Source organism: Salmo trutta, chromosome 35 (assembly GCF_901001165.1).
Source record: "Salmo trutta chromosome 35, fSalTru1.1, whole genome shotgun sequence".
Taxonomy (NCBI): domain Eukaryota; kingdom Metazoa; phylum Chordata; class Actinopteri; order Salmoniformes; family Salmonidae; genus Salmo; species Salmo trutta.
The window spans coordinates 20,308,887-20,330,682 of record NC_042991.1 but is presented as its reverse complement, the minus strand read 5'-3'; the positions used below and the strand labels follow the sequence as shown (position 1 = coordinate 20,330,682).

Here is a 21,796-nt window from a genome sequence, read left to right as displayed (position 1 = left end):
CATTTCAGCATCAATCCTTGCCCCTGTGTTGTCTTACTCCTTCACTTTGCACCACGTGTTCTCACTTTCAACCCTGTCGCTGTAATTCCAACCTGCATAGCTCTAGCACGGAAAGGTTGTACATAACAGCCGACATAACTCACAAAATGCCCTTTGTCTTACATGAGATATGGCCCAATCGGATCATGTTTTTGATATTTGGCCAGTCAGTTATAAATGTTCATGTATAAGTCATACCATTGAATTAAATGTTTAGCAGGCTGTTGTTACAGTCCCTGAACTTGACATACACAGAAAACAGAGTCCCATGTTTGCTGCTGTCACGTCCTGACCAGTATAAGGGTTATTTGTTATTGTAGTTTGGTCAGGACGTGGCAGAGGGTATTTTGTTTATGTGGTTCGGGGTGGTGATTTATGTAGTAGGGTGTTTGATTTATTATTTCCGGGTTTTGGTCTATGTTCTATGTTTTGTATTTCTATGTTCTTTCTGGTTTGTGGTATTTCTATGTGTAGGTTAATGGGGGGTTGGACTCTCAATTGGAGGCAGGTGCTGTCTTGTTGCCTCTGATTGAGAGTCCTATATATGGGTAATTGTTTGGTGTAGTGTTATGGGAGATTGTTTCTTGTTTTGCCTGTGTGAGCATGACAAGACTGTTTTGTTGTTCGTGCGTTCTTCGGTTTTTGTTATTTTGGTGTTCTCTTTATTTAAAATAAATAACAAGATGAGCATCCACATTCCTGCTGCGTTTTGGTCCTCTATTCCCGACGACAACCGTTACAGCTGCTAAGATCATAAGGTGATTCTCCTGAATGAGCCCAACCTCGAGACTTAAAATCCCTATGTATGAATGAAGACTGCAAATCCAATTCCATACAGTTATAGTACCAATGAGCTGCCCAGTAACAGACAGAGTGGGGTGTGACTGTGTTGCATGGTTTGGGTTGACATTAAAAACACATTTAATCAGCGTCCCTGACCCCCCCTTCCCATAAACCATCAACTCTGTGTGAACGATGTAACATCACTTATACACTGAGTGTACAAAACATTAGGAACACCTTCCTAATATTCAGTTTCACCCCTTTTGCCCTCAGAACAGCCTGCAATTCATTGGGACATGGACTCTACAAGGTGTCGAAAGCACTCCACAGGGATGCTGGCCCATGTTGGCTCCAATGCTTCCCAATGTTCTGTCAAGTTGGCTGGATGTCCATTGGGTGTTGGACCATTCTTGATACACATGGGAAACTGTTGATTATGAAAAACCCAGAATCGTTGCAGTTCTTGACACACTCAAACTGGTGCGCCTGGCACCTACTACCATACCCCGTTCAAAGGCACTTAAATCTTTTGTTTGCCCATTCCCCCTCCGAATGGCACACATACACAATCCATGTCTCAATTGTCTCAAGGCTTAAAAATGATTATTTATAACCTGTCTCCTTACCTGATTTGAAGTGGATTTAACAAGTGACATCAATAAGGGATCACAGCTTTCACCTGGATACACCTGGTCAGTCTGTCATGGTCAGTCTGTCATGGAAAGACATGCAGCATACCACCCTGCATCCCACTGCTGGCTTGCTTCTGAAGCTAAGTAGGGTTGGTCCTGGTCGGTCCCTGGATGGGAGACCAGATGCTGCTGGAAGTGGTGTTGGTGGTCCAGTAGGAGGCACTCTATCTGGTCTAAAAAATATCCCAATGCCCCAGGGCACTGCCCTGTGTAGGGTGCCGTCTTTCAGATGGGATGTTAAACGGGTGTCCTGACTCTCTGAGATCATTAAAGATCCCATTGCACTTATCGTATGGGTGTTAACCCTGGTGTCCTGGCTAAATTCCCAATCTATCCATCACAGCCACCTAATCATCCCCAGTTTACAATTGGCTCATTCATCCCCTGAAACTATTCCCCAGGTTGTTGCTGTAAATGAGAATGTGTTCTCAGTCAACCTACCTGGTAAAATAATGGTATAAATAAAAAAGAGCAGGTGTTCTTAATGTTTTGTACACTCAGTGTATGTTGATATTGGATTCATTCAAAATAACTGTCAAACACTATTATACATGATTGCAAAAGAAAATGTGAGGTGTCAAGATTGTACTGACATGTAGGACTAAATAATACTTGAAGTGGGATGGACCTGAGTACGTAGACAGAGGAAAGGTCTCAAGTTAAATGTGCTCCCGATTGCCAGTCATAGGATCATTTTAGTTGTTGTTTTGTTGTTGTTGAGTTAATGTATTTATTGTTGATGTTTTTTGTTGTTGTTGTTTGTAATAAAACATCTAATAAAAGCCTTCTTGCTCTACATACTTAAATAAGGCCTTCGGTAAACAAGTATGTCACATGTTTACAGTGGGGGAAAAAAGTATTTGATCCCCTGCTGAGTTTGTACGTTTGCCCGCTTACAAAGAAATGATCAGTCTATCATTTTAATGGTAGGTTTATTTGAACAGTGAGAGACAGAATAACAACAACAACAAAATTCAGAAAAACGCATGCCAAAAATGTTATAAAATAATTTGCATTTTAATGGGGGAAATAAGTATTTGACCCTTCTGCAAAACATGACTAGGTACTTGGTGGCAAAACCCTTGTTGGCAATCACAGAGGTCAGACATTTCTTGTAGTTGGCCACCAGGTTTGCACACATCTCAGGAGGGATTTTGTCCCACTCCTCTTTGCAGATCTTCTCCAAGTCATTAAAGTTTCGAGGCTGACATTTGGCAACTCGAACATTCAGCTCCCTCCACAGATTTTCTATGGGATTAAGGTCTGGAGACTGGCTAGGCCACTCCAGGACCTTAATGTGCTTCTTCTTGAGCCACTCCTTTGTTGCCTTGGCCGTGTGTTTTGGGTCATTGTCATGCTGGAATACCCATCCACGACCCATTTTCAATGCCCTGGCTGAGGGAAGGATGTTCTCACCCAAGATTAGACGGTACATGGCCCCGTCCATCGTCCCTTTGATGCGGTGAAGTTGTCCTGTCCCCTTAGCAGAAAAACACCCCCAAAGCATAATGTTTCCACCTCCATGTTTGACGGTGGAGATGGTGTTCTTGGGGTCATAGGCAGCATTCCTCCTCCTCCAAACACGGCAAGTTGAGTTGATGCCAAAGAGCTCCATTTTGGTCTCATCTGACCACAACACTTTCACCAGGTGTCCTCTGAATCAATCAGATGTTCATTGGCAAACTTCAGACAGGCATGTATATGCATTCTTGAGCAGGGGGACCTTGCGGGCACTGCAGGATTTCAGTCCTTCACGGCGTAGTGTGTTACCAATTGTTTTCTTGGTGACTATGGTCCCAGCTGCCTTGAGATCATTGACAAGATCCTCCCGTGTGGTTCTGGGCTGATTCCTCACCGTTCTCATGATCATTGCAACCCCACGAGGTGAGATCTTGCATGGAGCCCCAGGCCGAGGGAGATTGACAGTTCTTTTGTGTTTCTTCCATTTGCGAATAATCGCACCAAATGTTCCTTCTCACCAAGCTGCTTGGTGATGGTCTTGTAGCCCATTCCAGCCTTGTGTAGGTCTATAATCTTGTCCCTGACATCCTTGGAGAGCTCTTTGGTCTTGGCCATGGTGGAGAGTTTGGAATCTGATTGATTGATTGCTTCTGTGGACAGGTGTCTTTTTTACAGGTAACAAGCTGCAGTTAGGAGCACTCCCTTTAAGAGTGTGCTCCTAATCTCAGCTCGTTACCTGTATAAAAGACACCTGGGAGCCAGAAATCTTTCTGATTGAGTGGGGGTCAAATACTTATTTCCCTCATTAAAATGCAAATCAATTTATAACATTTTTGACATGCATTTTTCTGTATATTTTTGTTGTTATTCTGTCTCTCACTGTTCAAATAAACCTACCATTAAAATTATAGGCTGATCCTTTCTTTGTCAGTGGGCAAACGTACAAAATCGGCAGTGGATCAAATACTTTTTTCCCCCACTGTATGCTCTTTGCTCTACCTTTGAAATCTTTGGCTCCTCTGACATTAACACTGCTCCCATATCGAGGACAATCATTAAAATCTCTATGTTCTTATCAAACAACCCCCTTACAAAGAAAGACAAAATCCTCTATGCACTTCCTCCTCTCGGTCTACCCTCTTAGTCTAACCTCCCAAGACCCTCTCTGTTCTTCTTGTCTCAATCGATCCCTTGTCTCAATCGACCCTCTTTGTTCTTCTTGTCTCAATCTTCTTGTCTCAATCGATCACCTGTCAGGCTCTACTATTTTCTTGAGCTTGTGGAGGATCCTCGCAGGCGAAGTGCTCTCAGCATACCTCACCTTCACACCTCACCAATCTCTTCTCATCCCCTACTCTTTCTTTCCTCTGTCTCTGCTCTCTTCTGTTGTTTCCTCCCCTCTTTTTCGTTCTGACTGTTGAGCTCCATTATGCCTCCCCCAGGCACCCTCTCATTGCTTCCCAAATCCCCCCCCCCCCACTCCCGGGGAACAACCCTAATGGTAGGGGGGCTTGGACCTGGGCTCTACGGGGTGCCAGAGCAGGATGTTGGGGGGTTTTATGTTACCTGGCCAGGTAAGACCATGTTTGTTTACCTTTATCACAGCAAGTCCGGAGGTCATGGGACATGAAAAAGTGCTGTGGCTTTGGAGAGTGAAGAATTGTTGACATTTGGAATAGCTGATACTTAATCCTGGCATTGTGTGGGATCCAGCACTCTAGTTCCCCGGCTCTCAACATTCCTCACCCACCATGGACAGACAGCGCCGGTCTAAAGGTGTGAGAGAGAGGCCCTTTTTTCTCTCTGTCTTCCCCTATGATCCTCACACCTACACCAACACGCACACATGCAAACACATTGTTTGATTCTTGTGCATTATCAATTACAGCAACAAACAGAAATCAACATGTTGTTCCTCAAATACAGTATCTATGTCAGAGAGATCCTGTGTTATGGCAACTTTCCACTCCCCTCATGTATTCAGGTAAAGTAAATTGTTGCACATGCAGTTTATCACCAAAGATCTTTTTAAAGAACTCAGTCGGGGTGTCAACTTACTGTTGAGAGTTAGAATAGTAGAATACAAGGTGCAATTTTGAAATGTGGTTTTGCATCAGCAGTTTTTCTCTTATGTCAGCCACTGACAGTCACTCAATTAGCCCATGTCAGCTAAATGTCTTGGGATTGGTAAATTAGGCTAGCGGCCAGCTATCTAAACTTGTAGTAATCAAGGTCGAATTACCGACCGGGTGCCCCTATTGATTTTGTTAGTCACTCTCACTCAGATATCATATTAACAACTGCTAACATTTCTACCCTCTGGCAATATGTGTAGAGTTGCAGGAAATTAGCTGTAAAACTGCACATTTTTCTCTCCGCGCCATGGCAAAATGAGCAGAATTTGAGTTAAAGTCCTATACAATTGCAAAATATTTTCTCCACCTCATGGCAAAATGTGTAGAATTGCAGCCAACTTGCTTTAAAACTGCAACATTTTCTCTACGCCCCATGGCAAAATGTGCAGAATTGCATGAAACTGACAAAAGAAATAAGAATTGTTCCAAAAAAACGATTTAAAAACTCAAACTAAGGTAAAATATCAAGAACCTTCACCAAAAAACCTATTTCAAAAATCAAACGAACAGTGATATATCAAGAATTTTTAACCAAAGAAAATAGTTAAAAAATCTAACAGACTATATTGAAATATAAAGAATCTTTACTAAAAAAACTATTTCAAAAATCAAACAACTACAACAAAATATACAACCATTTTTTTTTTATCAAACAAAGACTACAGTAAAATATAAAGAATCTTTGCCAAAAACACTATTTAAAAAATCAAACAAAGACCACAGTTATATATACAGTCAAAACATGTCTGTCAGACAGGGTCTGCCTCTTTTAGAAGGGAGATATACTACTAATCACAAACCGCACAGTTCAAAGAATCTGGCGGCTGGTGCAGACGCAGTATCCATCATCTTAAAAATAAAGTGATTACAATTGATGGGAACAATTTATCCTGCAGATGCGATATGACACTGACATTTTGGCAGAGGGAGCTCGTCCAGAGGGCAAACTTTCACTGCCTCTGAGAGCTTCTGAAACAGCTGGTCCGGAGGACCCGGTGGCCACACTGCTGTTCCCCTGTAGCACGGCACACTGTACAGACGGAGCCACAGAGTCTCGTAAATCAGGCCGACCAAGAGTGTACTGTAGGCGCACAATTGGCCCAGCGTCATCCGGGTTAAGGGAGGGTTTGGCCGGCAGGGATGTTCTTGTCCCATCTCGCTCTAGCGACTCCTGTGGCGGGCCATGCGCAGTGCACGCTGACATGGTCGCCAGGTGTACGGTGTTTTCTCCGACACATTGGTGCGGCTGGCTTCCGGGTTAAGTGGGCATTGTGTCAAGAAGCAGTGCGGCTTAGTTGGGTTGTGTTTCGGAGGACGCACGGCTCTCGACCTTCGCCTCTCCCGAGTCCGTACAGGAGTTGCAGCAATGAGACAAGACAGTAACTACTAATTGGATACCACGAAATTGGGGAGAAAAAGGGGTAAAAAAAAATACAATAAATATCCCTTTGAGCATGGTGAAGTTATTAATTACACTTTGGATGGTGTATCATTACACCCAGTCACTACAAAGATACAGGCGTCCTTCCTAACTCAGTTACCGGAGAGGCTGGAGAGGAAGAAAACCACTCAAGGATTTCAACCTTAAGGCCAATGGTGACTTTAAAACAGTTACAGAGTTTAATGGCTGTGATAACAGAAAACTGAGGATGGATCAACATTGTAATTACTCGACAAAACTAACTTAAATTATCAAGTGAAAAGAAGGAAGCCTGTTCAGAAAAATAATATTCCAAAACATGCATCCTGTTTGCAATAAGGCACTAAAGTAAAAGTGCTATAAATATGGCAAAGAAATTAACTTCATGTCCTGAATACAAAGCGTTATGTTTAGGGCAAATCCAACTCAACACATGAGTACTTCTCTTCATATCTTAAGCATGGTGTTGGATGCCTCACGGCAAGGACTAGGGAGTTTTTTTTAAATAAAAAGAAACGGAATAAAGCTAAGCACAGGCAAAATCCTAGAGGAGAAACCCTTCAGCAGGACAATAACCTAAAACACAAGGCCAAATCTATACTGGAGTTGCTTACCAAGACGACATTCAATGTTTTTGAGTGGCCAAGTTACAGTTTTGACTTAAAATGTCTAAAAACATGTTCTCACTTTATCATTATGGGGTATTGTGTGTAAATGGGTGAGAGAAAATCAATACATTTAATAAATGTTGAATTCAGGCTGTAACATAACTAAATATGGTATAAGTCAAGGGGTGTGAATACTTTCTGAAGGCACTGTAGATCCTTTCACGCCATCTGAACTGCTGCCCTGCTTGTGCTTGATGGCACAACAGAGGAAATCGGGGACATGTGTGTTAGTTTGGTTGTGTGTGATTCTCTGCCCTTGGAGGCAGTGAGTGTAAGTAGAGGTGGTCAGAATGCACTGAGGGGGTGTATGAAATAGGAGCAGCAAACTGTATAAGCTCACCTCCGCTCATATGAGTATGATTTATGTAACCAGCTGCTTCCCTCTGAAAATCAGAGTTTTCCATCTCAATCTGCCGTCTTAATTTGCAGGAATGAAGTGGTCCTTTAATCCTGGAGCTCAATGTGTGGCACATCACTTTAAACGCTGCCTCAAATTATATCCCACTGGGAGGTGGTCCTCTGTATACATATCATTTAAAAGGGAAGTAATCACACCAAGCAGGGGAATTCAATCTGAGCTCTAGAAGAAAGTGTATGAAAATAAATAATGCATTCACTGCATTTGAGTTTTTTGGAATTACATTTTTATGCAAGGCCTGACCCATAACAGCTAACTATGAAATATTCAGTGCACTCTAAATGTATTTACTCTCTCAAGCCCTCAAACTCGAATCTGGACCTAGAAGCCGGTTCCACTGCTTTTTTTCTTTGTTCCCCTCTAATCAGGGACTGATTTAGACCTGGGACACCAGGGGTGTGCAATTACTTATTAGGTAGAACAGAAAACCAGCAGGCTCCGGACCTCGTAGGGTAAGAGTTGAATACCCCTGTTCTAGGGGATTCTGATAGAGAATGGCTCTTCTATCTGTTCTAATACTGTAAACCAGACTCTCTAGATGGGTACACCTGAAAGTCTGCTGAATATGTTTACTAAAAATGTAAAAGCATGTAATGGATCTAAATTAACTTCATATTGGCATGTATTCTGTATACATTGTTGGCATTTTCAAGTTCACAGATGACCGTGTTGTGAATTACCCCAAATAGGCATAAACAAACCTCACTAAAAATCACCCTACTGTATGTTTTCCAAAAAGAATTGTTTTATTCAGCGACGGACAGTTTTGGCAGTGGAGTCTTGGCCGGCGACCACCACAGCTGTTTTTCCATACTACCTCCTTTTTCATCTCTCTTTTAATGTCCCACATTTCTGGTCAGTAATTGCAGATTCTGACAACAAGATCATACAATTTGTGATTTGTTAATGTGGGTTGTCAATGACTTTGTTGATGCATGTATTTCACCAAGGGGCTCCAGTTCCAGAGAAACTCTGTGTTTGTGTGGAAACTCACATTCAGTTACAGTCTCTCTCACTGTACACACTCCAGGGGGGGAAGGTGACAGTTGTTGTTGGCTAAAGTGGCAGGCTATGGATAGGAAAAAGCTAAATGCAGCTATGGAATAAAACCAGTGATTTCTCAGGCTGCAGGTGGAAAGTCAATCCTTTTGTGGCTGAAGTTCATGACTCTGAAGCTTTTACTTTGCTTTTGATGGTTGGATGTGAAAGTGTGTTTTTTTACGATTTCGTTGTCTGTCCCCCACCCATTGTTTTAGATGGCTGTTGTGTCCATCAGAGCTCCACACAAAATAGCTTAAAAAAGACTCCCATGTCAACTATTTGTCTTTGAGGCCTCTTTCATGGCACAAGATCTTTTACCTTCCAGTGTAACTTTGTCAGTCATTTGTAACCACTGACTTTGTTTCTCCCATCCAGAGGACTGTAGCAAAGCGTATTAGATATGTGAGGCATTCTTAGAACAAGACATGAGGATTCCTTTCCATTGTTAAGAGTGTTCCAGCCCAGTTAACATGCAAACAGTGAGCGCTGCAGTGAAATAGGATATTGTGCTGAGATGGATCAATGCTGAGATGGATGTGCATTGGTGCAAAGTAAAAGTAGTACAATTAGACATTTAAGTAAAAGTAGACACTTCTTCCCCACAGATTCTGCCCCACAAATTTTGATTTATCTAGTCTGTGTGTGTGTTAATATTTATTTCATGTTATTAGTGATTTAGTTCAAGGTTAAAAAAAACCTGTCCCTCGTTTTAAGGTCAACTCTGTTGCATGAACTGAACACTTGTTTTAATATGGTGAAACTATTCCTTTTTAAATCATTTGAACATCTGATCATCAATCATAGTATAAAAGCAGGTGAGCTGGTTATACTCTTTTTGGCCATTTTCTGGTGGAAAACTTAATGGGTCGAGCATAACACATCAATCCCTATGGCTGATTTAAGATGACATCTTCAACCCTGTTACGGTCAACAGGTCAACCCTGTTACGGTCAACCCTGTTACGGTCAACCCTGTTACGGTCAACCCTATTACTTTATTTTGCACTTAATGGGTGAAATAAAATATACATTTTTCACCAAGTTACACTACCCAAAATATTGATCACATTCCTCATGTATGCTCATATATTTTGATACATTGAATGCTGATATTGAGAACCTATGTTATATATTTTTTACGTCCTGTTTTAGGGAGTGATGTCACTGAGTACTGCCCCTATATATAGGACCTTCCACCCCCATCTGGGATATGGAGCCTGATGGAGATCTAACGGTGGAAACGTTGTAATAATAAAATCACCTGGGAGCATGAGCAGCAGTGTGCAGTGTTTATTATTTTTTTACTACCCGAAAGGAACTCATTTCGTGGATTGACCCTTGTATGTTTTACATGATTAACGACATGCCTTCAGATCTTTGTGAGTTCAAAATGGCATCAGTGCCTATCACCATGTGTTGTCATAAACCATTCTAAAGTAGACCCTAGAGGAGAATACACGTCCCCATCACACCAGTTGACTAAAATGCTTTTGATGGTCTTATATCAGCTGTTAGTTCAGGAACATCCTTTGTCCATCCTGAGACCTGGAATGTCAGTTTGAGGTCAAACTTAAAGAAATACAGATACTCTTGGTGGATGTTGAGTCACTCTAGCTATGTAGTATGTAGATGGGTATTCTGTTTTGCTGGCTTTGAAATACATTCAAATCAATAGCATCCTTGGATAAATGATCCACTTAAGAACACATTTCAAAAACAGTTTGCTCCAGGATGCTCCTGTGTGGACAGGGTTCCAAGTACGCATTTGTAGTGCTTATGTTGACTAATGTGAAAAATGCCAATGGCCATGGTGTGAGAATCGGCAGCCATGTGGCACACGTGCATGGTCTGAATGTCATATAGAGCTGCTCTACAACTTCAGCATTAGCGTGGTTGGCATTCCTCTACAACCAGGGAGAGGCATTATCACACAAACTCCAACATCCAATTCCTATGTTCAATGGTGGTGAGAGGGCCAAGTAGCAGGCATTACAACAGTACTATCACAGAGCCCCGCCAGGAGGTTTCATGTGGCCCTCGACATTAATTCATTTCATGAGCAAAGAACGTTCTACAATATGATCCCTAGGAATTTGTATTATCAAAGTGTTTAAATACAAAGGCAAGCTCACAAACACAGATGATTATATACTGTACTAATCATTTTAAAAGATCCTGCCTTCATTTTTGGAAAGATTATTGGGCATACCTTATGAATTATTGACATACTGTATGCTGTAGGAGTTGCTCATGTTGTCAATAGTTATCTTTTCAAACTATTGACCTGTGACCTTTTTAATGGCCCACTAATTTATATAGTTTACTGTCAGTGCATTACAAGGGCCCACCATTGATTTTTATTTCTTTCATAAACAGCCTGCATTCATTCATCTGAATTCAAGGATGGATTCCTGAGCCATAAAGAAAGAGAGACAAAAAAAGAAACAGAGGCTAAAGAGATGACATGATATAGTGGGGGTCATGAGGGGTCATGAGGGTTCCTCTCAAATCAAGATGAACAGAGTTGGAAAATAAGGCATTACTGCAACACGGCTGCATGTAGCACACTACCAGTCTCTCAGGTGGTTCATGTAAGTGATCTTGTCTTGCGTTTATGTAGCAATAGACCCACCACAAGCCCTATACTCTGTATGACTATGATGGAGAAAAGGCTGAACGCTAATCTGAGAGGTGGCACGCTGCCCAGAGAGAACTGACTGTGGCAATGAGAGCAGAGCATGGCAGCCAGTGCTTGGGATGGTGAAGCTGAGGGTGTGAGAGAGATCAGACTGTTATTAATTAATGGACTAAATTAAAAAACACTATGCCTGCTGCCATTTAGCCTGGCATGTGTTAACAATCATATTTCAACTCTCTAAGATTATATTATAATGCAAGCCTCGTTCCAGGGTGGAATATATCAGATGCACTTTTTACAGAAGTGGAGAATGTTTTTGCATGGTTGAGACAAACTATACAGGGGAAAATGTAATGTTAAGCACACTAAAATGATATAGTATGTGTTGATGGATACCTTCAATCTTGGCAAACACAAATAACCTGTTCACAGTGTGGTTTCCACTTTTACGAGACCATAGTGAGAAGGCCAATTTAAGAACTTTTTCTTCTTGGAGAACGCATGCTGTAATATGATAGCCTGTCTATCCATATACAAAAATCCATTTACATAGGGCTTAGGCCCATAGCATAGCCTATTGCTGCAAAGACGCCTAAAGAGTCACAGTTAAAAATATATGGCAAATAGAAATCAAAACTGGATGGTCTTCAGAGATAGATGGGAGGGGTTGGGGATAGCTGAAGGATGAGACTAAAAACAAACAAAAGATAACTATTGTAAAATAGATTGTGTCTGTAAAATATGTATAGTATGTATAAGCTGGAAGTAGAAGACTAAGTGTTGTTGTCCATTAGTTTACTCCAGTTAGGGGAGGGGTGGTAGGGTTAGGGGAAAATAATTAAGGAAAATATATAAAATATATATATATATATATTTATTTTATATATTTTCCTTTATAATTTATATATATATATATATATACGTATTTTATATAAATATATATATATATATGGGCGATTGTAAATTATGCAGACAATTACATTGATGGAAGCCACAATCAATCTGCAATATTAAAACTAATCTACCCCCTAAAAACACATAAAGAACAATCCTAAAGTAATGTATACACACTGTGATCAAAACGTCTTGTGATAGGTCAGGTCCAGTCTGCTGTACTGGACCTGACTGATCTGGTTTAGATCATTGTCCCGCCACTGCTGAAGGTCACACATAGTGACACCTGGACCCAGATCACACTCTCCGTATAAGGAAATGGAGGTCTGTGTGTTTTTAGGATAATGTGAATGACAGCTCCACTCTATCTCTAATTAGCAAGCAAGACTTTATGAGTTCCTGCTTTTAGATTATATGTTAACCTCACAAATATTCCTAATAGCGACACGAAAGGCTATCGTGTGTCCCATCGCATGTTCCAGAGGACCAGCTGGCTCGCGCTCAGAGTTACCCACGTGGTGCCGACGGCTTGGAAACAAGACTTGTGACTTATATTCTGACAGTTCTGGGTGGCACACTCAAACTGCTACTGGTCTGTTTTTGCCTACACACCATAGCCGTGGGAAGATGTTTTGTGGTGGTGGGGGGGCACATTTCTCCCGCGCTGCAGATGGCTGTATCAGTCCGCTAATACATATAGTACTTTTGTTTTATTTATATATTTTTATTTTTTCCATTTGATTTTGCAGGGGGTGCTACAGCACCCTCAGCACCCTTACTTCCCGCGGCTATGCTACACACCAATCTATTATGCAATGTTATTTTTTGCCTACATGCCACCTAGACAAGTTGATGATAGTAGGCTATAGCCCAGTTGACGCTGAATAGCCCACACTTTGATGGTAGTCTACCAATAACAATTATGTTATAAGAACACATTGCCGACATACTGATAGTTTTAAAACTCATCAATCATTTTTCACTTAGCCTACATGCAGTAGGCTAATTCATTGACCCAAACGGGTCTAAAACGGTTCCATGATTATTGAAAAATAATCTCTCTGAAAAGAGTCCTTTGTTAGTGGCTCTCTGGGAAGGGAGAGAGACCCTCAACCCCTCGCTTGTCTTTCATCACTTTTGTCAGAAGCTGATATTAATCTACAGCTGTCCAGTGCTAAACTGAAACACAATCAAAATGACCACCTGAGAGAGGAAACATATGGCGGCATCATCACACTTTTATTTTGTTTGACTTTTGTTGTAGATTTCTCTTTCTCACCCCTATTTCTTTTCTCCGTCTGACATGTAAGTTATATGTTATTTGTGGCCTGTTTGTATGTAGCCTATTGTATGACCTCATGGAGAAAAGTAAAGAAAATAGTGGTGGTGTTGAGTATAGTGAAAGAAATATTTGTGTTCTCTTCTCAAGAACATCTCAGTTGAATGTGCATAGCTGCTATCTCCCTGTAAAGAACTTTCTGAATACTACTCTGTACAAATACTTCATAAACTTTTGCTGGTGTACGGTATTGAATTCCCTTTAGACATACAGAATGTCTTCGCACTGAAAAGTTGAAGCATTAGCATTGACAATATCTACAAGAGAATGATGTAGCCCTTTCCTGCAGTCAATGGCCAAAAGCACCCTCTTTGGCCTCATGGGTGGAACATTATTGATATTTGTTATAATGTTCTCATTAATAAAGTTTTTTTTTTACGATGAAAATCTGGTGTTTCTATGTCAAACCGTTTTGTTATATTTTAGTTTTCTGTGATGTATATAAAGTGAAGTATTGGGATACAAACTCAAAATGTAATACATTTCAAATCTATATCTGACATGGTACAGGTGTCTTCTTTTTTAAAGCCCATAACCATGTGTGTGAGGTGTATACTTTAGTTTCAAAGTAGATTTGTTTAAGACTACCCAGAAACACTCTGTGTGACCCTGATTTAGCCCACTGCAGTAAAAGGTTAAGAGGGGAGAAAGAAAATAAGATGACTGTGAACCCCAGTACACTGACAATGCATTAGTGGAGGGTAAAAATGTAACACTTAAGTTGTGCTTACAGATGGCTGGAAGATATGGATGTTGTACAATATAATATCACTGAAGAAATGAACCAGAATAATAGACTGACACATCATCAAACATAATAGTTTTCAATTGGACTGTCTATGAAATTGTATTTTCTAAAGATCACCCATATCTGCCGTGTACATGTTCGCCTAAACAATCAGAGCCTATATTTGGGTTTTAATCACATTGTGCCGTTGCTTTATAGTTACAGGCAACACATTGACATTACATTAGAACTGTATCAAGAAAAAATACTTTAAAAGGCAATATATTAATATGTTCACAATACAATATTAAATGGGTAATCGTTTGACTGCATTATACCTGGGATGACTGAAAAACAACGAGGAATACGTTTATAAAGATCCAAATCTTAAATACAACATTATCACAGATGTAGGATCTTAATTTGAGCCAGAATTGGTAAAGCGGAAAAATAATCCTGCAGCAACAGGAAATGCAAATTATTATGTGGATTATAATTAATGGACATTTGTGTAGGGATTGATCAATTTTTCGTAAGGGAAAATCAACTCTGAAATTTCAAAGTGGAAATTACAAACTTCAGAAACCTTTTTAAACCTCAAATACGCTACAAGTTAGAAAAAAGTTATCCTGCAACAGGGTGATCAAATTAAGATCCTACACATGTATTGAGCTGCCCATAGATTGCACACAGACATACATACATAGCACAGTTGTGTGTGTCCACTTCTGCTACCACCTGTCCACCCTTCCCCCTCAAAATCACGAGTCAAACCAGTTGTTCCCTGTGGGTCAGGGTCCAGATTTGACAAAATGCTCCTTTTATGAAGTCTGGAGCCCCCGTCAAACACTGTGCAGTGACACTACGATTGTGTGTGTCCGTTGAGTTCTGAAACAGTTGTCGTTGACAGCTGCTGGGGAGCAATATAGATAGAGTCAAGTGGCTTCAAATAGCCAGTGCTCACTTCAGTCATGTTAGAGAATGCTCCTCTCTCTTGCTCCTCTCCTTTCACGGATAGAAAAACAACAATGGCAAAAAGTGTTTGTCCAGTCTCTGACTATGCTCTTGTCAAATCTCATTTTTGATGTTCCAGTTTCACACATTGACCATATTTGTTTTATTTTTCAACAAGTGTCCTCTTTGGAGGAGTTGAAAGCGTTCAGTCTTGGCCAGATAAAAGTTGTCAGTCACACCACTTAGTATTTCTGGCATGCTGTCCAGCAAGTCCTGCCCTCCTTTCTCTTAAGTAGGAGAGACTCAGTTTTAGATTCTCTCCCTTGTCCACTGCATTTCCAGCAGATGGTATCCACAATGGCGTAATTTCAGCTGAGGATGTTTCCGCCACAGAGGGTGTAGCGTCGAGCTGCAAGTGAGATTAGAATCTGTTACAGAAAATGTCTGTCAATATCACACAGTGCAGAGAAACACAGAGGCCAGCTCAGGCCTGGAGGGCAGCAGAGCTTTAAAACCAGTACAAGTCCTTGCTCTTATCCTGGGCCTGCAGACCTGAGAGGACAGGAAAGAGAAAAAAGAGAGAAGAGAAGGGAGGGCAAGAGAAGACGATTAGGAAGAGGGAGATCAAATGGCTTAAAGGTAGATGCAGGAAGCCTTGAAGCAGAAAGGTGTAAAAAAAAACATTTAGCCTCCCAGGAAAAAGCAGAGACAGAGAACTCAACCTGTTAAAACACAGAGACATGGTATTTCTTAGTGTTGGAGTGGCCTTGAAAAGACAACAGTTTTCCCAGGCAGAAAGAAACCCTACATGGTGTTATGAATGTAAGGATAACCCTGGTGTAAGGCGTCGCAACTTTTCTTAACTTCTATCTTAAATTAATTGTAGAGCCCACAATAGTAGTCACGCATGTTTGGGGACAATCAAATAATGAAGGCTATTCTGAAGTGCCCTTGGAACCACTACTCCTTTACGAAGAGTGTGTTTTTGTTGTTATTGCTATTATTACCTGCGTCCACATTGAGGCCGATGCTCTGGCTGATGTCTGCCCCTGACCCGGTGAAGGTCCCGGTCCAGGCCGAGCTGGTTGGCTCACTCTTCCCAATGTCACACGGTGAGGCGCTCGGCCCGGGGACAGTGGATGGAGGGAGCCGGTGCGGCCGGACGGAGGGCACCAGCAGAGAACTGTAGCGGGGGTCAAAGTGCGTGCCATACACCTCGTGCATGCTGGGTCGAGGGTAGGTGGAGCCCTGGGTTCCGATGGCCCCGCCAAGTGAGTAAGGGTGGTGGTGGTGGTGGTGGTGTGAGTGGTGCCAGGGCTCTGGGGTAGCATGGTGGAGGTGGCTGTGTAGGGAGGCGGAGGAGTAAGGGTCCCCAGGGAAGGGTATCTCTGAGTGGGAGGCTCCTAAGGCACTGCTCATGGAGGAGGGCTGGTACGCACTGTTCCAGAAGGACGGGGGGAAACTCCTCTGGCTCATCGGGAATGATCCATCTGGGAAACCACAGACACGGTGAAATGCTCAATCACAGATCAATTAAGTGGTAAAGACTATGAATGTATCTGTCGACGAGGATCGATAAGCCTGTTCTGAGGATGTGGTAAAATAGCAGAGCTGATCATTCAATGATCAATTCAATTGTAAGGATGAAATAAAGGAGAACATGATGGGAATAGATGCATGGATGAACATCGTTGTTGTTGTTGTCCATCATTTCTGATGGTTGATCAAAATTTGAGAATTTTTGGCTGTGTAATATTGGTCATAGAATTACATTTTTGTTGATTAAGGAAGTAACATGCAACAGAAAAATTATACCAAACCCTCACTACAGGTTCCCCTACAATATAGTGAACAAGTCTGAGCCCTAAATTCCACAGAACCCATGTTATTATATTTTCAACTGCCTTATTTACAGCAATTCATCATGCCCATCAATTTTGTTTGACTTTCTGATTCCTTTGTAATTTTGATCAAACACAAATGAGAGTGAATGACTGCCAACTGAAACTATGGGAGCAAAACATGGGATTCATTGATTTGTTCTAAAATCCAAACTTTTAAAAGGCAGTTTATTTTAGTAGGATGTGAACACAATAATATACCAAAAACCAAGAACTCACTTGCATGCAAGACCTAGGCCTACTTGCCAAATGAATGCAAATATTTATGAAAACGTTTCCTTTATCTTCTATGTAGCCTAAATACACAGTTTTTGAGGTGAACTGAAACCCCGCGCGCGAACAGGTGTTTGGAGTGGTTCTGTGTTCGGCACCTCTCCGAGAGGTGGATGTGAGTCTACCTCGTGCGGACTTGTTGCTGACCGATCCGGGGACGTAGCTGGTGGGCTGGTTGAGGGCCCGGCTGAAGTGCTCGTCCACCACTGAGCTGATGTCCCCCTGGAAGTAGGTGAAGAGCACGCACCGCGAGTTCAGGTACTCGGCCTCCGGAGGGTGATCTTTCTCGCGCGCGCAGTCCTCCTCCTTTATCGTCGGACCCGCGAGGTTCGAGAACGAGCTTCCCCCGCTGATGCTCTCTTGCGCTTCTTGCATTTTGGAATAAAATGCCAATTTCTGAAACATCCGATAAAAAAAACGTCAGAATGTAATAGCCTTGACATGTATTAGTTATGAATTCCTATCAAGACATCAAGTTACAAATTATCTACTTGAATTTCACCTGTACATTTGGGTGACCACGTGTGACATTTTTTCGCTTTTCATTATTGTCCAATAGTTGCGCATTATATTGTGGCCTCTGTGTGTGGTATATTAAAAATTAAAGCATGGTCCTCTCCTCATTCATAGGCCTACTCAAACTTTTTTTAGAGGAGGCAGTGGTTGGATTCAAGAACAAAGTTATTGCATGTAAACTCCTGAACATATCGCCCCTCAGTTAATATGTTAATTATGAACATTGGAGAGTTTTGAATGAATACCATTATTTCATTCCTTCTGTGCATACTCACTCAATTTAAAGAACACGTTCGACTTATTTGAAATATGAAAACCAGCTCTCCGTGCAAACGAAGATCTGCATTTGTGTATTGACTGTGAGAGGTTTTAAGAAAGTTGCAAACATTTAAAGGGCCGTAGCACCCATGCACGTCTGGAAAACGAATAGCCCATATAGGCCGAACTGGTTCTTGTGCATGCACAAGCATTACCTTAACTTACAGTAATCACCGGATATGCTTAAACGAAATCGTTACCAGAGCACTGTTTATTCAATTTTCAACTGCCCTTGCTCATTGCAAGTTATGAAAAATGTTACACGGTAACTAAATAATTGTTGTGAATGTAAAGAATCCTAAATTGCATCCAACTTCGACTTGACGAACGGTTAATAAAAGTGGTAACGAAGCCTACAATCTATTAATGACCCATCATCATTTTGTTTTGATTGGTTAATAAAGGCCTTGGCTATTTCAATGTAGCCGACATATTACGAATAGTCCTAACTTACACATAGCAAAATATCCTAAATAGCAATAGAATATAGACACAACAAATTCAGTAGCCTAGCCTGAGCGATTCGATTTAGCAAGACAGAGAGCATATCTATAAACAACTTGAAAAATAAGTTGGTTTAAAACACTTATAATCACTTACATCAACAAAAAATAGCACGCAGATTCGATATAGTCAATAACAATATAAGGAGGTATGGCTATCATTATTCATTAATGAATCTTCAATAACAATCAAAAGTTGGCCTACCATTGTCAATAGGCTAATAAATTATTATTATTAAATAGATAACTGTCGGAAGGGACTATTGGTTCCAATTGACCGATGGCTGTCATGCAGAATCATTTTTAAAGTGACCATTGCCAAAATACAGTTGCCTAGAGAGACCTAATGACGCGCCATAATGCGCCATAAGTTTTATTCCACACAAGTTTTACAAAAGTTTCCGTGCACTAAATCTGCCAAGAAGCGAAACAACACAAGAAATAACATACCTGGTGATGATATGGGCTATACGCTGCGGAAAAATAAGGCTGAGGTGGTGGACCATACACTTGATACATAACATCCAAGCAGCTCATGGCGAAAAAAGCGAATTCTCACGGATAATAATTTGACAGAATAAGCAGATTGTAGGGCTGTAATTTCCTAAACGGAGAGAGATTAAAGTCATTTGGGACGTTGGAGAGCTGCATTTCTATCCCAATCGCGCTGCGCGTCCTGCCTTCTTAACGCTACGTCAGTGCGACAGCGAGCGCGTGGCGGGGAAAAGTAAAGACATTACACAGCCAGCGGTTTTCAAGTGTCTCTGAACGAGCCTGCATCTGACCAATGAGGGAGCAAAAGCACTTCACAAGCTGGTGCATTTTGTCTTCTGGAAGTCTGCAATGAACATTTCATTACTGTCATGAGATGCGAGATGCTAAATGAAATACAATGGCGCTCTGTCAAATAGGGTAGGCCACTTAGAGCTTAGTAACAAGTTAAATGTTTACTGATATCGACTGTTACCTGGAATGAATTCCTTTGATACGCACCTGCTTGTTACTTGCATTTAATCTATATTACAGGCCAATATGCTAATTTCACACAAATATGTGTATTATATTTGTAGCTCATTTATATTCTCTTTACATAAGGCTAGTCATTCACTGGTTGCCACAAATGAGAGAGTATACAACATATTGTGAATAATTTTAAAAATATATATATTCTAATACTTTTACAGTTTGATGGGCCAGGATAAAAACCCATGGATCTGTCGAATAACGTTCATGGCTCTGTGGTAAGCTGTAAAGGCCTATTAATAAGACTGTGTTATATCCTTTGCAATGGAGGCTTTTAAAATAATCCCTCAGTGTACGTTATATCAGGCAGTACATGCAGCCTGTACAGCTGTCAAAATAATGTAGATCTAATCATTGGAACAATAAATTCATTCATACAAATTTCCCCCAAAATGAGTCCAATACGAGTCAGAAATGTGAACATAAGGAATGTAACATAGTGATCGTTGTTGTTGTTAATTGTCTATGTAAACAGTTGAAATAAATGAATGAGAGGAATGCAGGACTCCAACCCCACACAGTACAGAGTGTCACAATCCTTCAGTGGCCTGTCAGATTCCAAGGTCAGAGGTTAAATAGTTTGTCGGGGTCAGAACGGATTACCTAGAGTTTGAATGATAATAATAATCATTTCACAACGAACAATAATGGAACTGGAATGAAGGTATTAACATTACAAAAATGCTGCTCTAGTCTATTGTGAACAAAGTGAGACAGGTAATGACTATTCATATCCAAAGACTCTCTCTGCTTTCATGGTCATTGTGGGCTTGGACAAATGGTTTTTCCACCATAAATATAGTGAGCACCAAAAGTATTGGGACAGTGACAATTTTTTTGGTTTGTTTTGGCTCTGTACTCCAGAACTTGGATTTGAAATGAAACAATGATTATGAGGTTAAAGTGCAGACTGTCAGCTTTAATTTGAGGGTATTTTCATCCATAGTGAACGGTTTAGAAATTACAGCACTTTTTGTACATAGTCCCCCCATTTTAGGGGACCAAAAGTATTGGGACAAATATGTGTATAAAATTAGTCTAAAGTTTAGTATTTGGTCCCATATTCCTAGCACACAATGATTACATCAAGCTTTTGACTCTACAAACTTGTTGAATGCATTTGCTGTATGTTTTGGTTGTGTTTGAAATTATTTTGTGCCCAATAGAAATTAATGGTCACTTATAGTAAATAAGAATAGAATATGTTTCTAATTAATGTGGATGCGACCATGATTATGGGTAGCCCTAAATGAATCGTAAATAATGATGAGTTACAGATGCACAAATATCATACCCCCCAAAAATGCTAACCTCCCTTGTTAATGTAATGGTGAGAGGTTAGCATGTCTTGGGGGTATGATATTTGTGCATCTGGATTATCTGGATTATCTGTAATTATGGTAGCATCAACATTGATGTAGAAGTGTTTAGACACATATTCTATTCTTATTTACAATAAAAATGACTCCAAAATGACACAATAAAAATTGGGGGAAAATTATGTAAATATTATGTGCAAAAACGATTATGTAAAAAAAGTGCTGTAATTCCTAAACGGTTCACCCGATATGGATGAAATTACCCTCAAATTAATGCTGACAGTCTGCACTTTAACCTCATAGTCATTGTATTATTTCAAATCCAAAGTTCTGGAGTACAGAGCCAAGACAACAACAAATTGTCACTGTCCCAATACTTTTGGATCTCACTGTATTTCTTTAAATGTTTCAACAATTGAAGGGAGAGAAACCTTTTAACATATCCTACAAAACATGCCTGATGCTGGATAAACCATATAAAGGAAATCCAAGGTAAATATGATTCTAGCCTTCTGATGGCAAGTTGGATAAGAGAGTGTCTTTGCACTCAATTAACCTTGTTGGTTGTGGCAGAAACATGACCATGGGGGAAACCAGCGCCCGCTCTGCTCTGCTCTGCTAGCCCTGCGCTGTGTCGGGGAAAACCAGGCCCCTCACCCATCAGCCCTCTTTAACTCACAATTAACAGCTCTGGATTTTCAGATGAAAACTGACTCCCACCACCACTGCGTGGTT

General features: G+C 40.8%; 1 protein-coding gene across 2 annotated transcripts; it reads right to left on the bottom strand.

Annotated features, from left to right (window-relative positions):
* Nucleotides 1-14,819: 14,819 nt before the first annotated feature.
* Nucleotides 14,820-19,434, bottom strand: LOC115174830 (transcription cofactor vestigial-like protein 2). Of its 2 annotated transcripts, none has more exons than XM_029733752.1 (4): nt 19,170-19,434; nt 17,508-17,778; nt 16,216-16,698; nt 14,820-15,760 (listed from the first exon to the last, which is right to left on the bottom strand). In XM_029733752.1, the coding sequence occupies exons 1-4, from the start codon at nt 19,254-19,256 to the stop codon at nt 15,717-15,719; spliced, it is 885 nt and encodes a 294-aa protein (XP_029589612.1). In that variant the 5' UTR covers nt 19,257-19,434; the 3' UTR covers nt 14,820-15,716. The 2 variants fall into 2 exon arrangements, with proteins under 2 accessions (XP_029589612.1, XP_029589613.1); XM_029733753.1 differs by having other exon boundaries at nt 14,820-15,617.
* Nucleotides 19,435-21,796: the final 2,362 nt, after the last annotated feature.

Bases quoted from the DNA above. Each gene is read 5' to 3' on its own strand.
- LOC115174830 (XM_029733752.1), bottom strand. From the start codon at position 19,256: ATGAGCTGCTTGGATGTTATGTATCAAGTGTATGGTCCACCACCTCAG. The intron at 17,779-19,169 runs GTATGTTATTTC...CGGATGTTTCAG, and splicing joins ATAGCCCATATCATCACCAG to AAATTGGCATTTTATTCCAA. The intron at 16,699-17,507 runs GTAGACTCACAT...GTGGTTTCCCAG, and splicing joins CAGCAACAAGTCCGCACGAG to ATGGATCATTCCCGATGAGC.